Source organism: Homalodisca vitripennis, chromosome 2 (assembly GCF_021130785.1).
Source record: "Homalodisca vitripennis isolate AUS2020 chromosome 2, UT_GWSS_2.1, whole genome shotgun sequence".
Classification (NCBI taxonomy): domain Eukaryota; kingdom Metazoa; phylum Arthropoda; class Insecta; order Hemiptera; family Cicadellidae; genus Homalodisca; species Homalodisca vitripennis.
The window spans coordinates 97,150,092-97,176,202 of record NC_060208.1 but is presented as its reverse complement, the minus strand read 5'-3'; the positions used below and the strand labels follow the sequence as shown (position 1 = coordinate 97,176,202).

At 39.8% G+C, this 26,111-nt stretch overlaps 2 protein-coding genes across 2 annotated transcripts; both read right to left on the bottom strand.

Moving 5' to 3' along the window:
• Nucleotides 1-21,621: 21,621 nt before the first annotated feature.
• LOC124355735 lies at nt 21,622-22,806 on the bottom strand. Its single transcript, XM_046806893.1, has one exon. It carries the CDS (start codon nt 22,804-22,806, stop codon nt 21,622-21,624), a length of 1,185 nt encoding a protein of 394 aa, XP_046662849.1.
• Nucleotides 22,807-24,442: 1,636 nt separating this feature from the next.
• LOC124355734 (collagenase 3-like) lies at nt 24,443-25,302 on the bottom strand. Its single transcript, XM_046806892.1, has 2 exons — nt 24,703-25,302; nt 24,443-24,577 (listed from the first exon to the last, which is right to left on the bottom strand). Exons 1-2 carry the CDS (start codon nt 25,300-25,302, stop codon nt 24,443-24,445), a joined length of 735 nt encoding a protein of 244 aa, XP_046662848.1.
• Between the last annotated feature and the right edge of the window lie 809 nt (nt 25,303-26,111).

Genomic DNA, 26,111 nt, shown 5'->3' with positions numbered 1-26,111 from the left:
TATCTTCATTTACACTTTCACTTGAATTTCCAAGTTTTTTAAAGAATGTTAGTACAGAGGACTGTTTCTTAGACATGATAACAAACGAACATCCGCAAAAATTACACAAACAATAGCAGCTCAGCTAGTAACAATAAGCTTATTGAACGAATAAAACGTGGCGACCACCTACACAACACAACACACGCGCACTGAGCTGGTATGATATCCCTCCGCCAGGCGTCGTCAATGCTCGGAGGCCCTCGGCCGGCGTCGGCTGGGCTCGGGTGCATTCGATCGGCAGCTCCAGCTCGGGCGCAACCGGCCAGAGTCGGCTCACCGGCACTTGTAAATTTAGTTGTAACACGCGCATACTTTACACACACAGAATCAAATTAGATGCATACAGAAAAATAGACTAACGGGGGATCTATATTAGTTATTCATTCGTAACTTTTAGTGTATACATATACGTAATTTAAAGATAATTTATATTATTTTTTTTCTTTCTTTGCATAATGTTGGGGCGGCACGTGCCCCCCCGTGCCCCCCCGTGCCCCCCCGGCCCGACGCCACTGATCATTAATATTGGATAGTTGAAATCCCAAAAGGTTTTGTAACTTTCCTTTTTTAATATATTTAAATCTAAGGAATGAATTTTTGATATAGATTGTATATACAGTGGCTGATTTTTTTCTTCCAGTATGGCATACAGTCTGTCAACATTTTAAGAAACATTAAACTTCTGTATGCTGGATGATTTTCATGAGTTATGATTTTATAAATAAATTTATCACATAGAAACTTTCTTCTGTTGCTTAAGGATTGAATACCGGCTTCTGCTTGTAGAACAATAATTGGTGTTGTTTTAAAAGCACCTAATGATATTCTTTAGATTCGAAGTTCAAGACCAATGCAATGACGTGAACGAAGAAAACTACTATGGCCATGTGCCTTTTTCACCACCGTGAAGTTAGCGTCACTTTATCGTCCGTCTGTATCCCGTGCAACAATGTTGCAGTCAACAATCTGAAGGCGCTAACAAACATTCAAAATCTGAAATAATAGTATAAAACTAATTAGTAAAAAACTATCTTTTACAAAATCTACACAATTTTCGTATTAATTATTTACCACAAATAATTCCCGTTAAATTTATAATATATAAAATCCCAAATATAATAACTAAACTGTAAAAATGTATCCTTAAAAGAGCGTTCTCTACTAAAAACCACTCCTGAGACTAAACCAAACAAGTGCCCGCAATGAAACTTTGTACACAGATGCTCTGTAATCTAAACTTTAATATACCAACGTCAAAAAGGTGGTGTCAGCCGTCAGAGGTCCTATCGTCTAAATTAAATGGACCGTTAGACGGGCGTTCTCGTATAAAAGTCACTCCTGAGACTAAACCAAACAAGTGCCCGCAATGAAACTTTGTACACAGATGCTCTGTAAGCTGAACTTTAATATACCAACGTCAAAAAGGTGGTGTCGGCCGTCAGAGGTCTTATCGTCTAAATTAAATGCACCGTCGGACGGGCGTTCTCGTATAAAAGTCACTCCTGAGACTTATCCAAACAAGTGCCCGCAATGAAACGTTGTACACAGATGCTCTGTAAGCTGAACTTTAATATACCAACGTCAAAAAGGTGGTGTCGGCCGTCAGAGGTCATATCGTCTAAATTAAATGCACCGTTGGACGGGCGTTCTCATATAAAAGTCACTCCTGAGACTAAACTAAACAAGTGCCCGCAATGAAAATTTGTACACAGGTGCTCAATAACCTGAATGTTAATATACCAACGTCAAAAATATGGTGTCGGCCGTCAGAGGTCCTATCGTCTAATTTAAATGCACCGTTGGACGGGCGTTCTCGTATAAAAGTCACTCCTGAGACTTAACCAAACAGGTGCCCGCAACGAAACTTTGTACACAGATGCTCTGTAAGCTGAACTTTAATATACCAACGTCAAAAAGGTGGTGTCGGCGGTCAGAGGTCCTATCGTCTAAATTAAATGCACCGTTGGACGGGCGTTCTCATATAAAAGTCACTCCTGAGACTAAACTAAACAAGTGCCCGCAATGAAACTTTGTACACAGATGCTCTGTAAGCTGAAATTTATTATACCAACGTCAAAAAGGTGGTGTCAGCCGTCAGAGGTCCTATCGTTCAATTTAAATGCACCGTTGGACGGGCGTTCTCGTATAAAAGTCACTCCTGAGACTTAACCAAACAAGTGCCCGCAACGAAACTTTGTACACAGATGCTCTGTAAGCTGAACTTTAATATACCAACGTCAAAAAGGTGGTGTCGGCCGTCAGAGGTCCTATCGTCTAAATTAAATGCACCGTTGGACGGACGTTCTCATATAAAAGTCCCTCCTGAGACTAAACTAAACAAGTGCCCGCAATGAAAATTTGTACACAGGTGCTCAATAACCTGAATGTTAATATACCAACGTCAAAAATATGGTGTCGGCCGTCAGAGGTCCTATCGTCTAAATTAAATGCACCGTTGGACGGGCGTTCTCATATAAAAGTCACTCCTGAGACTAAACTAAACAAGTGCCCGCAATGAAACTTTGTACACAGATGCTCTGTAAGCTGAACTTTATTATACCAACGTCAAAAAGGTGGTGTCAGCCGTCAGAGGTCCTATCGTTCAATTTAAATGCACCGTTGGACGGGCGTTCTCGTATAAAAGTCACTCCTGAGACTTAACCAAACAAGTGCCCGCAATTAAACTTTGTACACAGATGCTCTGTAAGCTGAACATTAATATACCAACGTCAAAAAGGTGGTGTCGGCCGTCAGAGGTCTTATCGTCTAAATTAAATGCACCGTTGGACGGGCGTTCTCATATAAAAGTCACTCCTGAGACTAAACTAAACAAGTGCCCGCAACGAAACTTTGTACACAGATGCTCTGTATTTTGAAATTTAATTTACCAACGTCAAAAAGGTGGTGTCGGCCGTCAGATGTCCTATCGTCTAAATTAAATGCACCGTTGGACGGGCGTTCTCATATAAAAGTCACTCCTGAGACTTAAACTAAACAAGTGCCCGCAATGAAACTTTGTACACAGATGCTCTGTAAGCTGAACTTTAATATACCAACGTCAAAAAGGTGGTGTCGGCCGTCAGAGGTCCTATCGTCTAAATTAAATGCACCGTTGGACGGGCGTTCTCGTATAAAAGTCACTCCTGAGACTAAACTAAACAAGTGCCCGCAATGAAACTTTGTACACCGATGCTCTGTAAGCTGAATGTTAATATACCAACGTCAAAAATGTGGTGTCGGCCGTCAGAGGTCCTATCGTCTCAATTTAAATGCACCGTTGGACGGGCGTTCTCGTATAAAAGTCACTCCTGAGACTTAAACTAAACAAGTGCCCGCAATGAAAATTTGTACACAGATGCTCTGTAAGCTGAACTTTAATATACCAACGTCAAAAAGGTGGTGTCGGCCGTCAGAGGTCCTATCGTCTCAATTAAATGCACCGTTGGACGGGCGTTCTCGTATAAAAGTCACTCCTGAGACTTAAACTAAACAAGTGACCGCAATGAAACTTTGTACACAGATGCTCTGTAAGCTGAACTTTAATATACCAACGTCAAAAAGGTGGTGTCGGCCGTCAGAGGTCCTATCGTCTAAATTAAATGCACCGTTGGACGGGCGTTCTCATATAAAAGTCACTCCTGAGACTAAACTAAACAAGTGACCCGCAATGAAACTTTGTACACAGATGCTCTGTAAGCTGAACTTTAATATACCAACGTCAAAAAGGTGGTGTCGGCCGTCAGAGGTCCTATCGTCTAAATTAAATGCACCGTTGGACGGGCGTTCTCATATAAAAGTCACTCCTGAGACTTAACTAAACAAGTGCCCGCAATGAAACTTTGTACACAGATGCTCTGTAAGCTGAACTTTAATATACCAACGTCAAAAAGGTGGTGTCGGCCGTCAGAGGTCCTATCGTCTAAATTAAATGCACCGTTGGACGGGCGTTCTCGTATAAAAGTCACTCCTGAGACTAAACTAAACAAGTGCCCGCAATGAAACTTTGTACACAGATGCTCTGTAAGCTGAAATTTAATATACCAACGTCAAAAAGGTGGTGTCGGCCGTCAGAGGTCCTATCGTCTAAATTAAATGCACCGTTGGACGGGCGTTCTCGTATAAAAGTCACTCCTGAGACTAAACTAAACAAGTGCCCGCAATGAAAATTTGTACACAGATGCTCTGTAACCTGAATGTTAATATACCAACGTCAAAAAGGTGGTGTCGGCCGTCAGAGGTCCTATCGTCTAAATTAAATGCACCGTTGGACGGGCGTTCTCGTATAAAAGTCACTCCTGAGACTTAACTAAACAAGTGCCCGCAATGAAACTTTGTACACAGATGCTCTGTAAGCTGAACTTTAATATACCAACGTCAAAAAGGTGGTGTCGGCCGTCAGAGGTCCTATCGTCTAAATTAAATGCACCGTTGGACGGGCGTTCTCATATAAAAGTCACTCCTGAGACTAAACTAAACAAGTGCCCGCAATGAAAATTTGTACACAGATGCTCTGTAACCTGAATGTTAATATACCAACGTCAAAAAGGTGGTGTCGGCCGTCAGAGGTCCTATCGTCTAAATTAAATGCACCGTTGGACGGGCGTTCTCATATAAAAGTCACTCCTGAGACTAAACTAAACAAGTGCCCGCAATGAAACTTTGTACACAGATGCTCTGTAAGCTGAACTTTAATATACCAACGTCAAAAAGGTGGTGTCGGCCGTCAGAGGTCCTATCGTCTAAATTAAATGCACCGTTGGACGGGCGTTCTCGTATAAAAGTCACTCCTGAGACTAAACTAAACAAGTGCCCGCAATGAAACTTTGTACACAGATGCTCTGTAAGCTGAATGTTAATATACCAACGTCAAAAAGGTGGTGTCGGCCGTCAGAGGTCCTATCGTCTAAATTAAATGCACCGTTGGACGGGCGTTCTCGTATAAAAGTCACTCCTGAGACTTAACTAAACAAGTGCCCGCAATGAAACTTTGTACACAGATGCTCTGTAAGCTGAACTTTAATATACCAACGTCAAAAAGGTGGTGTCGGCCGTCAGAGGTCCTATCGTCTAAATTAAATGCACCGTTGGACGGGCGTTCTCATATAAAAGTCACTCCTGAGACTAAACTAAACAAGTGCCCGCAATGAAAATTTGTACACAGGTGCTCAATAACCTGAATGTTAATATACCAACGTCAAAAATATGGTGTCGGCCGTCAGAGGTCCTATCGTCTAAATTAAATGCACCGTTGGACGGGCGTTCTCGTATAAAAGTCACTCCTGAGACTAAACTAAACAAGTGCCCGCAATGAAACTTTGTACACAGATGCTCTGTAAGCTGAACTTTAATATACCAACGTCAAAAAGGTGGTGTCGGCCGTCAGAGGTCCTATCGTCTAAATTAAATGCACCGTTGGACGGGCGTTCTCGTATAAAAGTCACTCCTGAGACTAAACTAAACAAGTGCCCGCAATGAAACTTTGTACACAGATGCTCTGTAAGCTGAACTTTAATATACCAACGTCAAAAAGGTGGTGTCGGCCGTCAGAGGTCCTATCGTCTAAATTAAATGCACCGTTGGACGGGCGTTCTCGTATAAAAGTCACTCCTGAGACTAAACTAAACAAGTGCCCGCAATGAAACTTTGTACACAGATGCTCTGTAAGCTGAAATTTATTATACCAACGTCAAAAAGGTGGTGTCAGCCGTCAGAGGTCCTATCGTCTAATTTAAATGCACCGTTGGACGGGCGTTCTCGTATAAAAGTCACTCCTGAGACTAAACTAAACAAGTGCCCGCAATGAAACTTTGTACACAGATGCTCTGTAAGCTGAACTTTAATATACCAACGTCAAAAAGGTGGTGTCGGCCGTCAGAGGTCCTATCGTCTAATTTAAATGCACCGTTGGACGGGCGTTCTCGTATAAAAGTCACTCCTGAGACTAAACTAAACAAGTGCCCGCAATGAAACTTTGTACACAGATGCTCTGTAAGCTGAACTTTAATATACCAACGTCAAAAAGGAGGTGTCGGCCGTCAGAGGTCCTATCGTCTAATTTAAATGCACCGTTGAACGGGCGTTCTCGTATAAAAGTCACTCCTGAGACTAAACTAAACAAGTGCCCGCAATGAAAATTTGTACACAGATGCTCAATGTAACCTGAATGTTAATATACCAACGTCAAAAATGTGGTGTCGGCCGTCAGAGGTCCTATCGTCTAATTTAAATGCACCGTTGGACGGGCGTTCTCGTATAAAAGTCACTCCTGAGACTAAACTAAACAAGTGCCCGCAATGAAACTTTGTACACAGATGCTCTGTAAGCTGAAATTTATTATACCTACGTCAAAAAGGTGGTGTCAGCCGTCAGAGGTCCTATCGTCTAATTTAAATGCACCGTTGGACGGGCGTTCTCGTATAAAAGTCACTCCTGAGACTAAACTAAACAAGTGCCCGCAATGAAACTTTGTACACAGATGCTCTGTAAGCTATACTTTAATATACCAACGTCAAAAAGGTGGTGTCGGCTGTCAGAGGTTCTATCGTTTAATATAAATGCACCGTTAGACAGGCGTTCTCAAATAAAAGTCACTCCTGAGACTTAACCAAACAAGTGCCCGCAATGAAACTTTGTACACAGATGCTCTGTAAGCTGAACTTTAATATACCAACGTCAAAAAGGTGGTGTCGGCCGTCAGAGGTCCTATCGTCTAAATTAAATGCACCTCACTCAGTCACTCCTGAGACTAAACCAAACAAGTGCACAGTTTGCACAGTTTTTTAATTAGAGCAACAATAGCGCAGTCGATCACATTCTGGTTTAATTCTCTTGATCCATTCAATGTGATATATTTGTCTCCGAACAGATACAGTTTTTTTGTAGGCACAAAATTTTTAAAAAAGGCTACTACATACGTATCTGTTTTCTAATTCATTTTCCTCGTACAAATAAAAATCTGGATTCATAAATAGGCCATTTGGAATCGCACAGACGTGAGGATACTGTTCACCGCTCATACTCACCCTAAATTTCCTGTTATTATCTTCACCTACACTTCCTATTTCTTTTCTTGTACTGTGTTCGTTTTCTGAAGGTAGTCCTTTATCAATAGTTATGTACTTCTCTTCATTTTCTGGCGGCTCGTCTACTGTAGGTTTATCGGCGTTCTCAAATCCTGCACTACAAGTTTGTTTTGTAAATAATTTCGAATTTCTTAAGGGTTTGTTTGTAGTCAAGTGATATGTAGTAGTCGCCCTGCGCTTCTTTTGCCATGTTTCTGTGATACTTGGATCATCAACATCTTCAATATCCTCAGAATGAAATTCATTACTTATCTGGCATGGCTGTTCAAAAGCGGTTTGGACAGTCTTTGGCTCCATTGGATTCAATATGACCTTAGTTTCAATATCACAAAATTTATTTTTCTGTCTAACTCGTTGTTTTTTTTTCTTTGTTATAATCTGAAATATCTTTACTTATATTTTTCAATGAAGACTGTACATTGATTTTTAGAAGTTTTATCAAACGCCCTATTTTTAAATTCGTTTTACTCTTTAAAAGTCTGTGTTTAACCTGCTGGAAGTAGTTCTCAACGTTCGCGTTTGATAATCTATTAAATTCTTCACTTCCATGCATAAACAACATTAAGCCACTCCAAAAAGGTAACAGTGGCATAAAGTGGTTATGAACATAATCGAAGAATCCTGGACAGTAATAAATGTTTAATTCTTCGGTTGCTGGTTCATTTTTCCTGATGGTGTGTAGCTTGTCCGTAACAATTTCTAGAATTGAACAATATCTGGTAAAAAAGGGACTATCTAGCTTTGTTTTTCCACTCACATATTCATTATCTATGTCGTTAAGGTTTGAATTTTGAGGAATGTCTGATTTTGATATAACTAGGTCTTTATTTTCAAGTATCTGGTTCACTTTATCAATCTCATGTTTTTGTAATAGAGTAATTCTTTTCACTGAGTGATATAGTTGCAAGCATTGTGTAGATCTCATCAGTCTCACTCACTGAATTGCATATTACCAGCAGACCCATCACTTTCAGTATCATTTCCTTCACTCTCTTATTTAAAATATTTTCTTTTGAGAGCCTGTCACTAACCATTTTCATGAAATGTGCACAGCATGCGTGTATTGTTATTTTAGCTCTATACTGCTGCGGGAGATATTGCAACAAATCCATCGAGTTCCAAGATATAACAATTCCTATCATTATAGCCCAACTCCAATCACAAACAATACGTTTTAATAAGTGGCCAATGTTGTTTACTTGATTTCAAGCAGAAAATACTTATAAGTTGTAAATAAATCAGCTACGGCGCTTATGTCATGTACCTCAGACAACATTTCTATGACAGGTAAAATTTCACCATTAACATTAACAACCAATGCATAATACAAAATAGGTTTGTTATTAGATAAGAACACTTGTCTTGCAACCGAGCCTGTTGCATCAAAATAACCAGCTGGCACGTTTTTTACTTGCGATTACATTTCTTTGCAGACCTGTAAACATAATATACCTGGAAGGGTGAGGCTACTACCTTTCTTATATATTTTTCCTCCTCAGTGGATGAAAACTGATTCGGTTTTTTGCCAGTAAAATTAGGTCTAACAAGTCGTTTGAGTGCAAGTCATCTTCTTTGAACGCTTCTGATCGACATTTTCTCAGCGTCATTAATGTTCTGACAGACTGTATATTAAGATCAATAGCAGCATCTATATTTATATGTTTCATATCTTCATTCTGTACCGTTTTTGCTTGATCTAGTAACAACTTCTTTTTGTATATTTTACGTTCTCCTCCCCTCAGTTGGTAAGACCTTTTCTTTCCAGTATGAATCGGGACAGACGTACCACTGCTCGCTATTCTTACATCAAAAATATCAGTTATTTCAACTTCAAATTTAAACTCTTTACATTTTCCAGCTGCGCTTGAGCCACACCTTGCATATGTTACATATTTTTAAATTTTCATTATGTCTTAGTTTACTATTTGTAAATATTAACCTGCAATTGATATTTGCTTGTTTTATTACAGCATTTTCGGAGCCAAATTCTAAATGTGGCTGTATCAAATAAACCGTAACCATTACGTCGTCTCTATGACCAGTAACTCTTCTTTCTTCAACTGCAAATTTATTAGAGCACGACGAGGAATGTTTCCTTTTAGGTACTGCTATGTACGATTTTCCTGATTTTTCTGCAATATTTTTAATATTTTTTTTAGGTCTTCCTCATTGTTTGAACAATTAGCCGATACATTAATTTTTCCTTTTTGATGTAATATTTCCATATTCATATTGTCAGTCTCATTGGCGACATATTCACTGTAAACATCTTTTGAACTATCGAATACTGACATCCATATTCTATCTCGATATAAAATGTCGTCCATTCTATCAAAAGGGTATTTTGTTATCGTCATAATACTGGTTATGTCCACAGATGTCGTAGTTGTCACTACCTCTTTCTGATTCTCTTATTTCAATTTTTAATTCGTCCCCAACTGTACTTAAGTGTATGATCATTTCACTGTCGCAAAACTTATACAAGCACTTTTTAAAAACTAGAATTACGGATTCTTTAATATATCTGATTTGTTTTAAAATTTCTTTATATCTTATACATGTCATCAAAATCTGTCCACGTACACATTCCACCGACCCTACGATGACAGCTAATAAAACTCTTTGACTAAATGTTTCAAATCTCTGATCTTTTTTACACTCATTTTCCCACAAAATAACAGTGCTATGAATTGTATTGTTAATAAAGATTTCTGTTTTTCGTTGATGTTTGTAAGTCCTGGTGGCTTGGTGATTTTGCAATAAGTCAATGATTTCACACAGCCTCTGCTGTCTTTTTATAATCTATCAGCGAATGTTTCTCCTTTTGCCTGTTATTTGCTTTATTCCAATATCTGACTCAGGTAATTGTGTTAGAAACTTATTCCAAACATGCTTGAATTTTCTTGCATTATTTTTTATTACTCCCTTTCCATCCTACCTTCTGACAATAGTGATTGTACACTTTATGATAAACGATCTTTTCCTTTTCCATTAGTTCTTCTTTTGTTATTTCATCACGAGCGTGTTCAAAACACTGTTTAGTAATTCCGCATACTTCTCGTTTACTTTGTTCCGAGGAGATTGATGGATGTCTTTTTCTGCTGTAACTTTTGTTATGAATTTTGAAAGTTTTTTTTTCATACAACTTATTAAGCAATAACATGTGTTTGTTACTGCAGTCCCCAAATATCAACAACGCAGGCCTCTTTGAATAATGCGTGTCTTTCCTTGCTACGTTTTTTTTTAATTTTTGATTACAGCATCCTTTCTTGTTTAAAAAACGCAATCAATTTCTTTAACACATCAGGATATGTTGAACTAGTCATCGATTTCTCTTTCAATTGCAGACTCTGTAATGGGTTTTTTCTACATTTTTAGGTTGATCAGACGAAATGTAACTGTTTTCTGCGATGCCACTTTTATGAATGGTAGTATCATGTCTGGTGTTAGATTTGTGGGGTTCATCGGAGACTTCCAACCCAAGTAAATCTCTTTTTATTAGTAGATCATAATGGCCTTCTGACTCGTGACCTTTTTCTATTCCTTGAAATACAAAATCATATGTTGTATACACTTGATTGATATTAAAATTAGCAACCTTAAAGATAGTATCTTTCTCACAAATCCTTTGTTAACATCTCTTTCTCTGTATACAGTTGCATTTCTCTTGTAAACCTCGCAAAAAACTGTAATTTCACATTCCGATCCATATATTCGCTTCTGTACATTTCCCATTAGGTTTTGCATATTTTAGAGGAGAGTTAAATTCTTCTCTCCGAGCGTATATTGTATTCTCTCATAGTAATGCTGCCAGTTTGTTACTACGTGGTTCACTATGCTCGTCCTAACTTCCGCGTGCCGATGTTGTGTACCCCACAACGCCATACTCATTGCCCGAAATAAACAATGACCGTCCCCTATAACCTTAACTCTTTCAAAACACCTCCTAAAATACATATTATTTATTGTTATTATTATTATTATAACATAATACGCATTATTGATTACATATTTACAATGGTCGCATCATTATAACTTGTTTTGAAAATAAGCAAAAAACTGCTCATTTAGAAGATTACGATAAGTTTATAAACAGAAATATGAAAAAGTATATATTTTACTTATATCGCCTCCTTCATTTTGTCTTAATGATTTATCTATTGTCCAGGACTATTCAGGACAGTCTTCAAACCTTTTTTTTTATCTCAATAGCATCATTTTAAAGTCATTTTTAAATACTACACATTATACAAAATTTACACAACTATGAAACCTTTGTTAAAGTTAACACAGGCCTACCTTGTCTCTGCTATTATATTCCATAATGGTAGTAGCGACACCATGCAACAAAGCCATGACAAAGTGGCAGATTTATCAACCAACAGGATTTAGTATAACTGACAAATCCTGAAAAAATATCGAAACATGTATCTTCGGCCAGTAAGGAGGATAATGTGTTTAAGTTGTAAGCGTAAATACATGTGTATTGATTTATATTTAAACGATTACTTAATAAATGTTTTAAATTCAATAGTTCCATTTTACTAAATTATTTTAATTCCAGAATAATACTTAAATAAATTTCAAATTGAATCACAGTTAAGTCACCGTAACTTATACTAAACTATTTTTATTTTGGATATGATAGATGGTGGTTAGCACTATAAGGTCAGATATTAATGCACAGCAAATAAATAAATTTGTTTGTAAAAGACTGGCCTCTGTATTCACTGTTCTTAAATCCGCGCATGTATTTATGTTTTAATTGTCATATTTATAAAAACACGTGCACAAAAAAATAATATAATACCGTAATGCTCAGTTTAAATATGACTTTGAAAATATTTTGAATGCATCAATAAATCCTACTGTAATAATAGGCGATATGAATGTCTGTACAATGAAAGAAATTGGATCGGGTCCAGAATATATTAATTTAATATCTTCCTTGCTGTGTACAGATAGGCATGGTAAGAACCAATATCGTCGTGTAATAATTGTAATTTATGTTCATTACAGGTAATGTTTTGTATAGAAAATTGTATTACAAAATTAAACCATGTTTTGTAACTGGTATGAACAAAATAATTTTTCTGTAGAAAGGTTTAAACTAAATAAAAAGTTGTGTTAGATTACGTGTAACCACTGAGTTTTGAAATTAATTGTTAAGTGTAAATCTCTTATTATATTTTCCGTTATTTGTAAAGTATGGAATGTTTATGTTAAAATTCAAACGTGTTGCTATTTGATAAATAAAATAATCAATTGAAGCCTACATCTCTTGTTTTCAGATGGATGGTATACATAATTTCGATTTCACTATTAGTACCAAATGATAGACTTTATCTATTACGTCATAATTATGTATCATTCAAAATTTAATCGCGAGTGAGAAGTATAAAATATTAATACCAATTTATCCATACCAGGTAAAGTTTATAATACGTTTTAAAATTTTAAAATTAACTACCTCAGATAACAGGATACAGCAGATCAAGTAGCACTCCGTGTGTTGAACTTTGCACTAATGCAAACAACGTTCACAGATCACAGCCAATCCAAGAATGGTGCCAAACATCCCTCAGGTATCGTTTTTTATATTTATTTGACATATTGGAGATTTACAACGGGGAACAGAAGGAAGATGGTCCTAGACTACTGTAGGGTTTTCATCAAAGTGTGAGGTCCAACTTTCTCCGGGGTTCAACGGGCGCCGCCCGTGTGCCGCCCTTGTGCCAGCAATTTTGAATAGAATTTATGATTCTATTGGCAAATCCCAATATTCACTTTGCCTAGTAGAAGCAAGGACATCGCTACCTACCATACAAAAGCAAGGAATGCAAAATCAGAGCTAGGCATTTTCCTCTCAATGTCTTCCAGGACGTTACTTAAACTACAAGTTTAAAAAAGATCTATACTGTGATTTTATAAAAAAAGAGCGCTATTCAAATAATTAACAAATAAACTTTGTACATTAAAATTCAGGACCTATGTACAAAGTTTCATTGCGGGCACTTGTTTGGTTTAGTCTCAGAAGGATCTTTTATTTCGGGGGCAGCTCTTTTACTCTACGAATCGTTGTCTCAACGACCCTATTTTTATATTTGCAATATTAGTGTTGGGTCTTTTACACTACTAATCGTTTAGAATCGTATAGAAATTAAAACAAGTTTAAATTGGCATTAACATTAAATTTATGAGTAAAAAATAAACCTTTCCTCTATTCTTTGATGCCCTCAGTGGGAAACTGCCCTCAGTGTAGTTTACATATCTGGAGTTGTTATATACTCTCCAGTAAATTACAGTAAGAACGTATGCGTGTAACGTTTTGTATACATACATAAACAGATTTGTAGTTTTCCATTCGATTTTTAAGGAGATTCTAAATATACATTCTTATGCCAATAACGTGTATTTTGATAGTTCCGCACTAAAATATTAAGTTCAACGATACAGTATGTTATCAAAAATATCTGACGCATATTATAATATAAAGCCAATATTGAGGTCATACTTTGTATTTTAAGCAGCAAACAATTTCCGAGGTTTGTGCGTTAAAATCACATGTTTTAGGTTTGCAATTTATGACTTATTAAACATAGTCAATATCAAATAAATGCTTCAATGGTATTACTATTTCTATGAGTTGATGTAATGGTACCGCCATTTAATTATATTATTAATTCTAAAAATATAGAACTTCTAGAAGGATTTTTTCTCTTGAGTCAATGCATCATTATCATGTTATTCGTTCTATTTGTCTATTTTTAAAATTATAATGGTCATTTGTTAGTATTAAATTAATGTTTACCTCTGTTTAATGCATACGAGCTTTAATATTAAAAACTTATAATACGTTTTCTTTCTCTAATAAGCGAGTCCCTGGCGTCATATACGGTATATTGTTACGTAGAATATTTGGCGTGATTAGCCTACTATTCCATGTAATCGATTTGTTAATTTCATGTATAGGTTGTAAAAAGATGTTTGTTAGCATTGCATGATTTTTACAGTTCAAATTAATCAACGTTTAAATATCAATAGAATGGAACAAATATTTTAACTACAACAGAATTAACAGTGAGGTAGTCTCAGGTAAAGGCTCGGGTGAGGTGGTTCCTTCCTCGAAATGGTGTCATTACCAGACAATAGGTTTATGGCAACCGGTCTCGAGTTTGCGTGTCCCTTCTGAATGTGTCTAATGAAATTACGTGTAAGGGTTATAAAACTATTCTCAGAAATTCCGTGAGGGGTATTGGGTAAAGAGATAAGTCTACACAATAGCTTTTCTTACATATTATAACATCTGCGCATACCTACCAGGTGTCAGCAATAACATAAATTTCTCAAGCCTCAACCACATCTGACTCTGAAAAATTAGAAAAAAATCAGGGAAACCCTAATGTCCTAAATTACACGACATTTAAATACAATACAACCATGCGATATAATAACTCTAAATAAAATTCACAAACCCTGAATAAATTCAGTGATTACAAAAAACCCTCAACAATAGTTAAAAACTTTACAATAGTAAAATAATTGGTGACACATTTGAAAATAAATTGTTGCAGATAAAAACAGAAATAAACAGAATAAAATAATGAATGAAATTTAAAATAAATTGTTTTTTGAAATATATGTGAGGTTAGAAAAAATATATTGTTAATTAGCCTACAAATTTAACTTATTATTTTCATGGATATAAGAGGACAACGTCATTTAAAAAAGTGCGCAAAAGAGAAGCAGTAATATTTATGTTATAACTTCTGATATACTTCCGCATGCTAGAATTTCAAGCTATCACTTTTTATAATGCTTTTAATTTTTCATGTTTTAAAAAGAATGAAACTTTGGAGTACCAAATTCCATACAACGTTTTAACATTTTACGATATATACTAATCTAGTTTAGATAACCTTGATACATAAAAATCTAATACTTTTATACGAAAACGCCCATCTAACGGTGCATTTAATTAAGACGATAGGACCTCTGACGGCCGACACCACCTTTTTGACGTTGGTATATTAAACTTAAGCTTACAGAGCATCTGTGTACAAAGTTTCATTGCGGACACTTGTTTAGTTTAGTCTCAGGAGTGACTTTTGTATGAGAACGCCCGTCCAACGGTGCATTTAATTTAGACGATAGGACCTCTGACGGCCGACACCACCTTTTTGACGTTGGTATATTAAACTTAAGCTTACAGAGCATCTGTGTACAAAGTTTCATTGCGGGCACTTGTTTGGTTAAGTCTCAGGAGTGACTTTTATATGAGAACGCCCGTCCAACGGTGCATTTAATTTAGACGATAGGACCTCTGACGGCCGACACCACCTTTTTGACGTTGGTATATTAAAGTTCAGCTTACAGAGCATCTGTGTACAAAGTTTCATTGCGGGCACTTGTTTAGTTTAGTCTCAGGAGTGACTTTTATATGAGAACGCCCGTCCAACGGTGCATTTAATTTAGACGATAGGACCTCTGACGGCCGACACCACCTTTTTGACGTTGGTATATTAAAGTTCAGCTTACAGAGCATCTGTGTACAAAGTTTCATTGCGGGCACTTGTTTGGTTAAGTCTCAGGAGTGACTTTTATACGAGAACGCCCGTCCAACGGTGCATTTAAATTAGACGATAGGACCTCTGACGGCCGACACCACCTTTTTGACGTTGGTATATTAACATTCAGGTTATTGAGCACCTGTGTACAAATTTTCATTGCGGGCACTTGTTTTTTTATGTCTCAGGAGTGATTTTTATTTGAGAACGCCTGTCTAACGGTGCATTTAAATTAGACGATAGGACCTCTGACGGCCGACACCACATTTTTGACGTTGGTATATTAAACTTCAGGTTACAGAGCACCTGTGTACAATGTTTCATTGCGGGCACTTGTTTAGTTTAGTCTCAGGAGTGACTTTTATATGAGAACGCCCGTCCAACGGTGCATTTAAATTAGACGATAGGACCTCTGACGGCCGACACCACCTTTTTGACGTCGGTATATTAACATTCAGGTTATTGAGCACCTGTGTACAAATTTTCATTGCGGGCACTTGTTTGGTTATGTCTCAGGAGTGATTTTTATTTGAGAACGCCTGTCTTACGGTGCATTTAAATTAGACGATAGGACCTCTGACGGCCGACACCACATTTTTGACGTTGGTATATTAAACTTCAGGTTACAGAGCACCTGTGTACAAATTTTCATTGCGGGCACTTGTTTAGTTTATGTCTCAGGAGTGATTTTTATTTGAGAACGCCTGTCTAACGGTGCTTTTAAATTAGACGATAGGACCTCTGACGGCCGACACCACCTTTTTGACGTTGGTATATTAACATTCAGGTTATTGAGCACCTGTGTACAAATTTTCATTGCGGGCACTTGTTTAGTTTGGTCTCAGCAGTGACTTTTATATGAGAACGCCCGTCCAACGGTGCATTTAAATTAGACGATAGGACCTCTGACGGCCGACACCACATTCTTGACGTTGGTGTATTAACATTCAGGTTATTGAGCACCTGTGTACAAATTTTCATTGCGGGCACTTGTTTGGTTAAATCTCAGTAGTGATTTTTATTTGAGAACGCCTGTCTAACGGTGCGTTTAAATTAGACGATAGGACCTCTGACGGCCGACACCACATTTTTGACGTTGGTATATTAAATTTCAGCTTACAGAGCATCTGTGTACAAAGTTTCATTGCGGGCACTTGTTTGGTTTAGTCTCAGGAGTGACTTTTATACGAGAACGCCCGTCCAACGGTGCATTCAAATTAGACGATAGGACCTCTGACGGCCGACACCACATTTTTGACGTTGGTATATTAAACTTCAGCTTACAGAGCATCTGTGTACAAAGTTTAATTGCGGGCACTTGTTTGTTTTAATCTCAGGAGTGGCTTTTATTTGAGAACGTCCATTTTACGATACATTCCTACGGTTTACTTATTATATTTGGGATTTTTATGTGTGACACATTTAATGGGAAACCTTTGTGGAAAGTAATAAATACAAAAAACTGTGTTTATTTTGTGAAAGATCGCTTTTATAATTAGTATTATACAATTTATCTCAGTTTTTGAATTTTTGTTAACGCCTTCAGATTGATGACTGCAACATTGATGCACGAATCGGTCTGGACGATAAAGTGACGCTAACTTCACGGTGGTCCTTTTTCCCAGTGTGCTTGACGGCTCTAGTTTGACATCACATTCACGGATCACTATCCAATATTCTGTAGACTCTACTACAGTGTTTCAGACCACACTTTTCTTTTTAACAGATACCACCATTATTGATACCAAAGAATTCATTTTTTTACCCACTAAAAATTACGCATAAGAGAAATTTCTGAGGGGTAGGAATCGTTTTTGAAAATTTTAAAGTGGAAACCATTTATTTGATATCTCATTTGTCTATGTACCCTAAGCATTTTGGTGCAAAAAATTCAGTATTTTATTTATTCGTAAGTATAGGTGTGACAAAATGGCTTTAGTTTAGGTTTTGACAATCAATTCTATTGTCAGCCCCTCTAACCTGTAACCTAGGCCCACCAATTTTTTTATGATGTTTATTACATACCTATAATAAAATATGGAGTAGCTTGACTTTTTATTTCCTTTTCTCGTTTAAAATAATTATGAAACATTAATAAACTTGAAAACTAAATACATTGCAATAGCAACATATATTTCAGAATATATATATATATATATATATATATATATATATATATATATATATATATATATATATATATATACTGAAATTATATGGTCAATAATGTGGTTGTAAAAATTGTAATAATTGCGTGATTGGCACTCTAGGACATACTATGGCAGGTAGTATCCGAAAAGTAACAGTTGACTGGGCCGGGGCGACGGTTGCTACATTGGGCCCACCAGAGGACCGGGACGTCGAAGGGGACTGGGGCCGGGATGATATTTATCCTCGGAAGTCGCCGCGGCTGAGGAAGCGGCATCAACTGGAGAGGGAGCCTGCGGGCTGCGGCCTGGGGTGGTAGTGGAGACGGTGGTAAAGGAATCCCCGTGAGGGCAGCCTCCAACACTCCCCAGGGCCCCATCAGAAGGTCCTCAATCGCGGTAACATTGATAGACCTCTGCCTCGGCCTCGGCCCAAAAGCCCACGGGTCCGGAGACTGAAAAAAAACAAACCGTAGCAAAATAGCAAAAAAGACGAGATGGACAAAACAAGGAATCCAATTGTACTTACAGCGGGCATCAGGTTCTCCACGGTTGCATCCGAGTCATAAACCTGGTAAAGAAAAAACAATTCAGCCCGTAGCGCAAACAAACACTCATACAAACACAAAACCAACACAAGCGCACACGTACCTCATCATTAGGGTCAGGCGACAACGGGGAGTCCTGGACATCGGGCTGGGGATCGGGCCGGGGGTCATCGTCGTTGCCCTTCAAAAAAACAAATTGTATCCAATCGGAAAAGCGGAATCTAGTTATTAATTCTATAATAATAATAACATAACCACCAATCGAGAGACTTTCCGTGGAGGCGGCTCGTCGTCGTCACCAGCAACGAGGGGTGCAGCGACGACAAGGAGGCCCACCAGGAGCAGCACCAAGGGAGTGTAGCCGACTTCGGGAGGCCGGCGTGCGCGGCAGAGGATCAATACCAAGGCCGCAGGCACAGCCATGACTACCACGGACAACGCCAAAACAAGGTGTTGTTCAAAACTGTACATGATTGCGCAATGCTGGATGCACTTGCAGCAGTCGCTTATATGCAAGCGCGGCGTACCCCCCACCACACGTACGGTTTCCTTGTTGCAACGTGACATATGTTCCACAACACCCATGAGGTCAGGTCTTAGACGCGTTAGGAGATTTTTTACGTGGCTCCTTCCCCAGTAGGCCTATCCACGTGTGTGTAAAGAGCCCCAACCATCGCCCTTTACGGTGGTAGCCACTCCATAACAAATTTGCTCCTCCCAACATTTTTTTTGTTTTTATTTTACAACTTTTGTATTTTTTTTGTAATCCTTGCTAGTGTAACAAGCCGCTTTACTCGGAGAAGCCTTTCAATGCAACCCGCAAAACACTCGCAAAGAAACATTTTGTTTTTTAGCATATGTTTTATATCTTTTACTTTAGCAACTAGAGCGAGGCTCGTACCCCTGGACTTAAGGAGGTTAGGCCTGCCATAGAGGTACCCAAACACACACACACATCCACAACTGCTCCCGGTCTTACAGAGTTTAAGCCTGCCGTATGAGCAGTTGAAAGCCCCAGGACGTACAGGTGTTACGCTAGCCTTAGGAGCTTACCACTCAGATTCGGTCACACCCCGCCCTAGAGCCTTTTTTAAAGCACAAGCATAAGTGAAGTCACTATTATGTTGAGGCAAAATACAGTGAGTATCGGAAACAATAGCCTCCTTACTATCTACAATATTTCTATCAAATACGTTATCATGAAAACGAGACAAAAATCGAATTTTTTCTAACCCCGTAGCATATACAGTAGCGAAGGATTCACAGAGAGCGCCTACGATATCATCGTCATAAGGGATCCCTCCGTCATTCCAATTAATATGATGAAAGTGACGCTCCAACCAACGGGCGGTTCTAGCCGCTTTTGAATTTAATTCTGTTACGCTGTACGGAGATTTAAATACTATGTGTGAGCGAAACAGATGACTGATTATGACAAACTCTTTTACAATAAACCGGTTCTCATTATCCTTGAACGCTTGAAACTCAACTATCGCCTCCATTTGGCCACCGTTTGAAAAGTTCAATCTCGAGAGATAGCCTGTCGTTATACTCCACCTCCTCCTCCTTCTCCCCAGCCAGCAGACACCGAACAACTGTCTTAGCCGACACCTCGATCAAAAAGAGATCCCGAAGAGCGATGTAGACCGTCGGAAGGTTGTTAACGAACTGAATCCACTCGGTCTTGTTAAGCGTTAAAGAATGTTCCCCGTCATAGACATACACATGCATTTGACCAAAGACGTTCGAAACCCTGACATCCTCCCCACTTTCCACCTTGATATACAACCTCTGTGAGGACTCCAAAGCTTGAGTGATACAGTTGAAATTTGGAGCAAACTGATTAAACACATCGTGCGACCAGTAAACGCACCCCTTCTTACCATGGAAAAGCACCCTGAGAGAATCGCCTCTGTCTTTAAACAATCCCACAATTACACACTTTGACAGATCGCGACCTAAAAAGTAAACCGACTTTAGGAAAATACCCGTTAACGAATTTATGCGTTCCTTACGCCTGGGTACCTGGGAACTGGGCAGGTTCCACGTCCATCACCGAAGCCTGCATGATCCCGTCTGACCGTAGCCCTTCACACTACCCCCTTATATACCACCCAATTCAGACCAATCAGAGACAAGTTTATTCTGACCAATGAGATTTTTTAGCAAGTGGTTCTTCCCCCTCCACCTCCTCCCGTTCGTTTGTGAAAGGATCTATCAAAATTGAGACTTGACTTTAGTCACAGTCCCTCACATCCCAGGCGTCGCCATGGGATGTTAAATTAGCACAGTCGAGGGATTTAAATGTTTTCAATTCTCCGTCCTTCCACAAGGAAGCGTATACATACGCTTCGATACCCTTTCTATACCCATTCAGCTTCACATCATCCTCTCTGCAAAATCTAACCCTAATTCTGTCAAACCCCGTCACATCATAAAACTCACTACTAGGTGTAAAATTAGTACAGTCGAGGTATTTACATGTTTTCATTTCTCCGTCCTTCCACAAGGAAGTGTATACTCCGGCTTTGATACCCTCTCTATACCAAGTTATAGCCTGTTTAATGGGATTATCCTCCCCCTCCCCACCGTAGGCCTCGGGCTCATCGTCTACGTCAAAACAAACCTCAATTTTGTTAAAGTCCTTAACCTTATAAAAGTTGGCATCGGATGTAAAATTAGTACAGTCGAGGTATCCCAATAATTTCCTCTCTTCTTCTTCCTTATAACTGAAAATGTATAGTGCCATCGTTGCGAGAGTGTCCAACACTGGAGAGTTAATGTACGTCAGTGTAGGAGTCGCTCAATTTATACAATTACCCCCACCCTAACAATACAACCCCTGTGTTGCGGTATCACGGAAGGGTTCAAGTAGAGCCTGTAATCTCGAAAGAAACGGGTCGTTCTTTTCAGCTAGCTGGTCCAAAATCGAATTCGAACCCCTAATGTATGAATCCATATAGTGACACTGACAAGGTCGTGCCAACGCGCATTCCTTGAAATTGCCGTATCTATAAGAGTCACTGGGCACTCTAACTGTAGGCCTAAAGCGAGCAAAGAGTCTTCGCATGCCCTCGACCTTGTAGAGTAGTTCGTTCTTTAATGTTAGGTATCGAGTCGCCTCGATCGAGTCAGGCTCGTTTAGAAAACTGTTTAGCTTCTCCATGACACAGAATGAGACACACGTACAAAATTTAGCTATTTATAAGAGTTCACCCCACCACCACCACAGCTCCTACATTATACGTTGTACGGAACCAGTGAGCACTGTGTACGCCATGTGGGAGTCATGCAGTAGGAGGCAGTATGCCGCTGTGTTTGCTGGAAAATTCTCCTTGGCTTCAAATTCCAATCTAACATCTACAGGTCCCGACTTGATCGAATCGTTCTGCTTGGAACAATCAATTACGTACATAGGCATATGAGACTTGAATGTTTTAAAGTCAACCAGCGGTGACCCTGGTTTTTTATAGTACGAACTCTGGAATCGTGTGTACATGTAAAATATACAGAGATCACCGTGGACATTGTCGTAAGGGTAGTACTGCGAAATCAGATAAAGTTTAACATTCGTCAGGGCACAACGGTCAAAAGTAGAGGCGTCCTTTCTTAGGTCGTTTTTTCTACCGGTCTGAAAGGCCAGCACCACGCACCGAGGCTTTTCAATTTGCGAACTCGTTTTTATTGTCCAGCTCTGTCGAGTTGTTTGCGGTAGTGAAGGATATTCGTGAAGTTCCCAGGACCGAAACGGTAGGTGAATCAAAGTATCTTTCTCAATCACTCGCAGTAGTTTTAATTTGTAACTATCTGACACTGTAACGTGTGGTACAAGCCACTCGAGCGATGTAATCTGAAAGTCGAGGTTTGACGCGTCCGGTGAGATAACGGCCTTAATATCCGTATCCGACCTCAAGAGAACAAGCTCTTGCTTAACATTCGCAAAAATTCTCTTGTAATCCTCGGCAAAACCCATGAACAGTTTCAGAGACACCGAATATGTAAAATCACCGGCCTCATTGGTCTTATTGGGACCGAGCCAGCACGCGTTTACGAGACACTTTTGTTCTTCATCCCTGACGGAGAGTAGTCCTTTTATAGTACTCGTTATACCTACATTTTTCGTCCTGTCAACCTCTACTCCGCCTATCTCGTACCTTACATCGTCGAATAAAAATGCAATGGCGTTGTTTATTAGTGAAATACTGGCCTCACTCCCGTCAGCTTTCTTGGCACTCACTTTACCAGTGATGTGTATACTGTTTTCGAACGGCGCCGTAATTATATCCTGTTGACTTATCGGAATTCTGATTACGTCGTTGTTTTTCAGAGTTGACGAGGCGTAAGGCTTATGAGAGTGAAACTCCCAACCTGTAACAACTTCATCATACTCTGCGGCCGACTCTATTGCCAGAAGTGCCATATTTGAACCCCAGTGACGCTAGAAACCGAATGTTTCGCGATGTTAACACTACCGTCTTCCGGTGTTTACTGGCCAATGCCTGAGCAGACACTTCTCTAAATACTAGACCCATTGCCGCTTCCTAATGTGCAAGCGTAACGAGACGGGTTCGTTTCTAAAGTTGATTAAATCGCCGTTTTGGTCTCTGAGAGAGACCTCTATATTGTTCACCCTGCGGACATTCACCGGTAAATAGATGACAGTGCTCGGTTTCTGAACTATTTTATACCCGGGAACCACTTCGGGGTAAAACTCGTGCAACACGTGTCCTTCCATACCGTTTTGAAAGGAACCGCGTGCAATGTTGCACTCGACACGTATCGTGTTTACCGCCATAATACTGACGGGGAGGTCGGACATGTGGGTCTTATGAGGCTCCAGTTCCTTAGCGGTGAAACCGAGTACAGAGGCTACCGAATCAGGCTTTTCAAAATGAATCGCTTCACTGCACGATACTTCGGACCTTAGCGTGTTATTGTTTGCCTTAAGACTGAACGTCACACTTCCGTCAATGTGCGACTTGATATATTCTTCTATGTTTTCAATTTCATACGACCCTTCGTCTATTACTATCTCTTTGTCGACTACGTAGTGGAACCTGTCATTCACACCTCTCTCAATGTTTGGTATTGTATAGTACGTGGAGAGGTCAATTAGACCGATCTCGTACTCTCCATCGCTCAAATCCATTGGTGGAAAGACCTCACAAGATACGTGCGGAGCTGCACCGCTAAGTGAAAACATTACGTGCTAGAAACTTTAAACACAAGTGACCGCAGACTACTGAGTCTTCAGACTGTTTACGCTCATAGTTATACTGTACGCTCACGCCTGATCCAAAGTAAGATCGAGTTCTACCGGCGGTCTCAGATTTCCAAAGCTGTCAAAGTAGTACACTCTGTTTCCGAGTTTCTTATAACAGACCCAGTGCGTACCTTCACCGTGGGAACTGTCCAGGTTAACTATGGCCGACTCGTACTGCCGCGGGGTCTTGGGCAGTGTGTCCCTCATGTAGACACCTCGAAAGTTTGGAATATTGAGTAACCTCGCATAACGGATAACGCATACTGTTATAAAGTAAATACGACCGTTTTTATATATGAAACCTCCCTTTATGGACCCCGGAACACCAGGGAGTACGCTCGAAGTCATACCCAACATGGTGCCTGTGAGTGTGCAGTCGTTCAGCTCCTCAACAAACTTGTCATCGACGAAGACGTAGGTTTTACCCATATTACTGTGTAACGCTGCATTGACTTTCCTAACTCTGGTATGTACGATTCTGCTAATGGGTCTTTGATTGGACAATCTAAGTGACGGGTAATCTATAACGTATAAAGTTCTGTCCACAATCATGACTCCGTTCGGTCTCTGGTACACGGCTGAAACGTTAGTAAAGTCTGACGGTAAGAACGTCAACCACTCTGTAATTATCAGAGGATTGGTAAACTCCTCACGCATTCTATGGGCTTCGTTCAGGCTGAGTATCCAAACGTATTTACCGTACAGTCTGTTTCTCACTACTAAGAACGTGTTGAGTTTGTGTCTTAAATTACAAATGTCCAAATCTGTAGGTGTAGGCGTGACCTCTATTGGTCTAGTGGTAGTCGATGTTGTCGTCGTAGTGGATGTTGTAGTGGATGATGTTGTGGATGATGTTGTGGATGTGGAGGTGGTAGAGGAGGAGGGGACCGGCGGCCCGTACAAAACCTGAATTGCAAGCTGATCGTCTCTGTCCAAATCAAATTCGTACAAGTTGTTGATACCTGATGGTAAGTAATAGGAAGGAAACATTACGGATCGTAACACAGACGAATGCTGAATACCGAGAGCGTGGCCTATTTCATGGACCATTACTACAAAGAACGAAGTCTTCTCCGGTGCGGGTATATTCATTGTAAATTCCCAGTCCTCTTCGAAATCAAGGTGTATATCCGATTGGTTCAGCCACGATCGAGGGGGAAAGGCGTGGCTGAGAACGCCGCCTGGACCGTTAAAATCGTAAGTGCAAGTGCTTTTAAGGTAGTACGCCACGTGTTTCCTAGAGGAAATTACTACCATTATAGTGGGATTACTGTAACTCCTACGGAATTCGAGGGCAGAGTGTTTAGTGTACAAAGAAAACGCTCTCTCGACGATGTTAGCATACTGGATGCCAGAGCCAATCATGTTCCACGTGATCCGAGTTGAGTTCCATTTAACTAGTGGGTTCACGGAAAACGAGGCTATGCCTTCGTCCAAGTTACCGCATCTGGATGTGTCCATCAGCTTCAGCGTCTCCTCGTTTTCATATCCGGTCACCTGTAGTCCAGAGACCTCCTGGAACCTCGTAACGGCGTCCTTAACACTGTTAGTCAGTGATGTTCCATTGCTGTTGAGATAGCCGTATTTCTCTAAATAGGTCAGGGTCTTGTTTGCTGCGGCCAGTTGGACCAGTACAAGTACAAGTAACCGCATCTCGCCAGGTTCTAAAGTAAACTGACGGTTAAAATGTCAGCAACTCACATATAAATAAAACCATCACGGTCTCGATCTCACCCTGCTCACTGGGTCCCTAAAGTAAGGGTCGACAATGTTGAACCTGATCCACTCGCTAGTCTAGTGTTGGAGCCAGTGCTTTGTACATCCCGTACACAACCTCACTCTGTACTATCACCAGGTAATTCACTGACACCGCGTCACTCAATTCGGGAGGATCTCCCAGGTTAGTGACTTTACAGGCTCTCGCGTTCCAACTTTGCCCCGCTCTGTTCATGGCGTGTTCTAGAAAGTATTTGAGATTAACAACTTCACCCTCGTATAGAGGCTCTTCAATCTCGCTCAGACGCTTATGTCCAAAGCTCCAATAGCCGTCGCCTTTCACCTGAGGTAGGAGTGAAAGTGCTCTATCTACAAGTACATACCGTTTAGTCGTAGCGTCCGTAGGCTCGACTGGCCATCCAATCATGCAGAGCCTGAAATTATTGAATGTAACGGTAGAATCTGTAATACTCTTGATAGGTGTAAGGGTACGTAGTTGTGGCAGAGTGACAGCGTCGCCCAGTCCCTCACCATCGCTCAGGTTGATTATTCTTCTCTTTTTAGCGTCTATTATCTCAGTATCGAACGTTAATGTTCTTTTATGTAGCGTTCGCAAGTTGACGGCATCCGCTTCGTTCGTGGGGTCAGCTACGTTAGGTATTCTATTGTTTCTGGCATCGAGTTTATTCGCATTCAGTGTCTTGAGCATAGACCGGGTCATATCTGTTTTGGTGCCTTTTAATTTC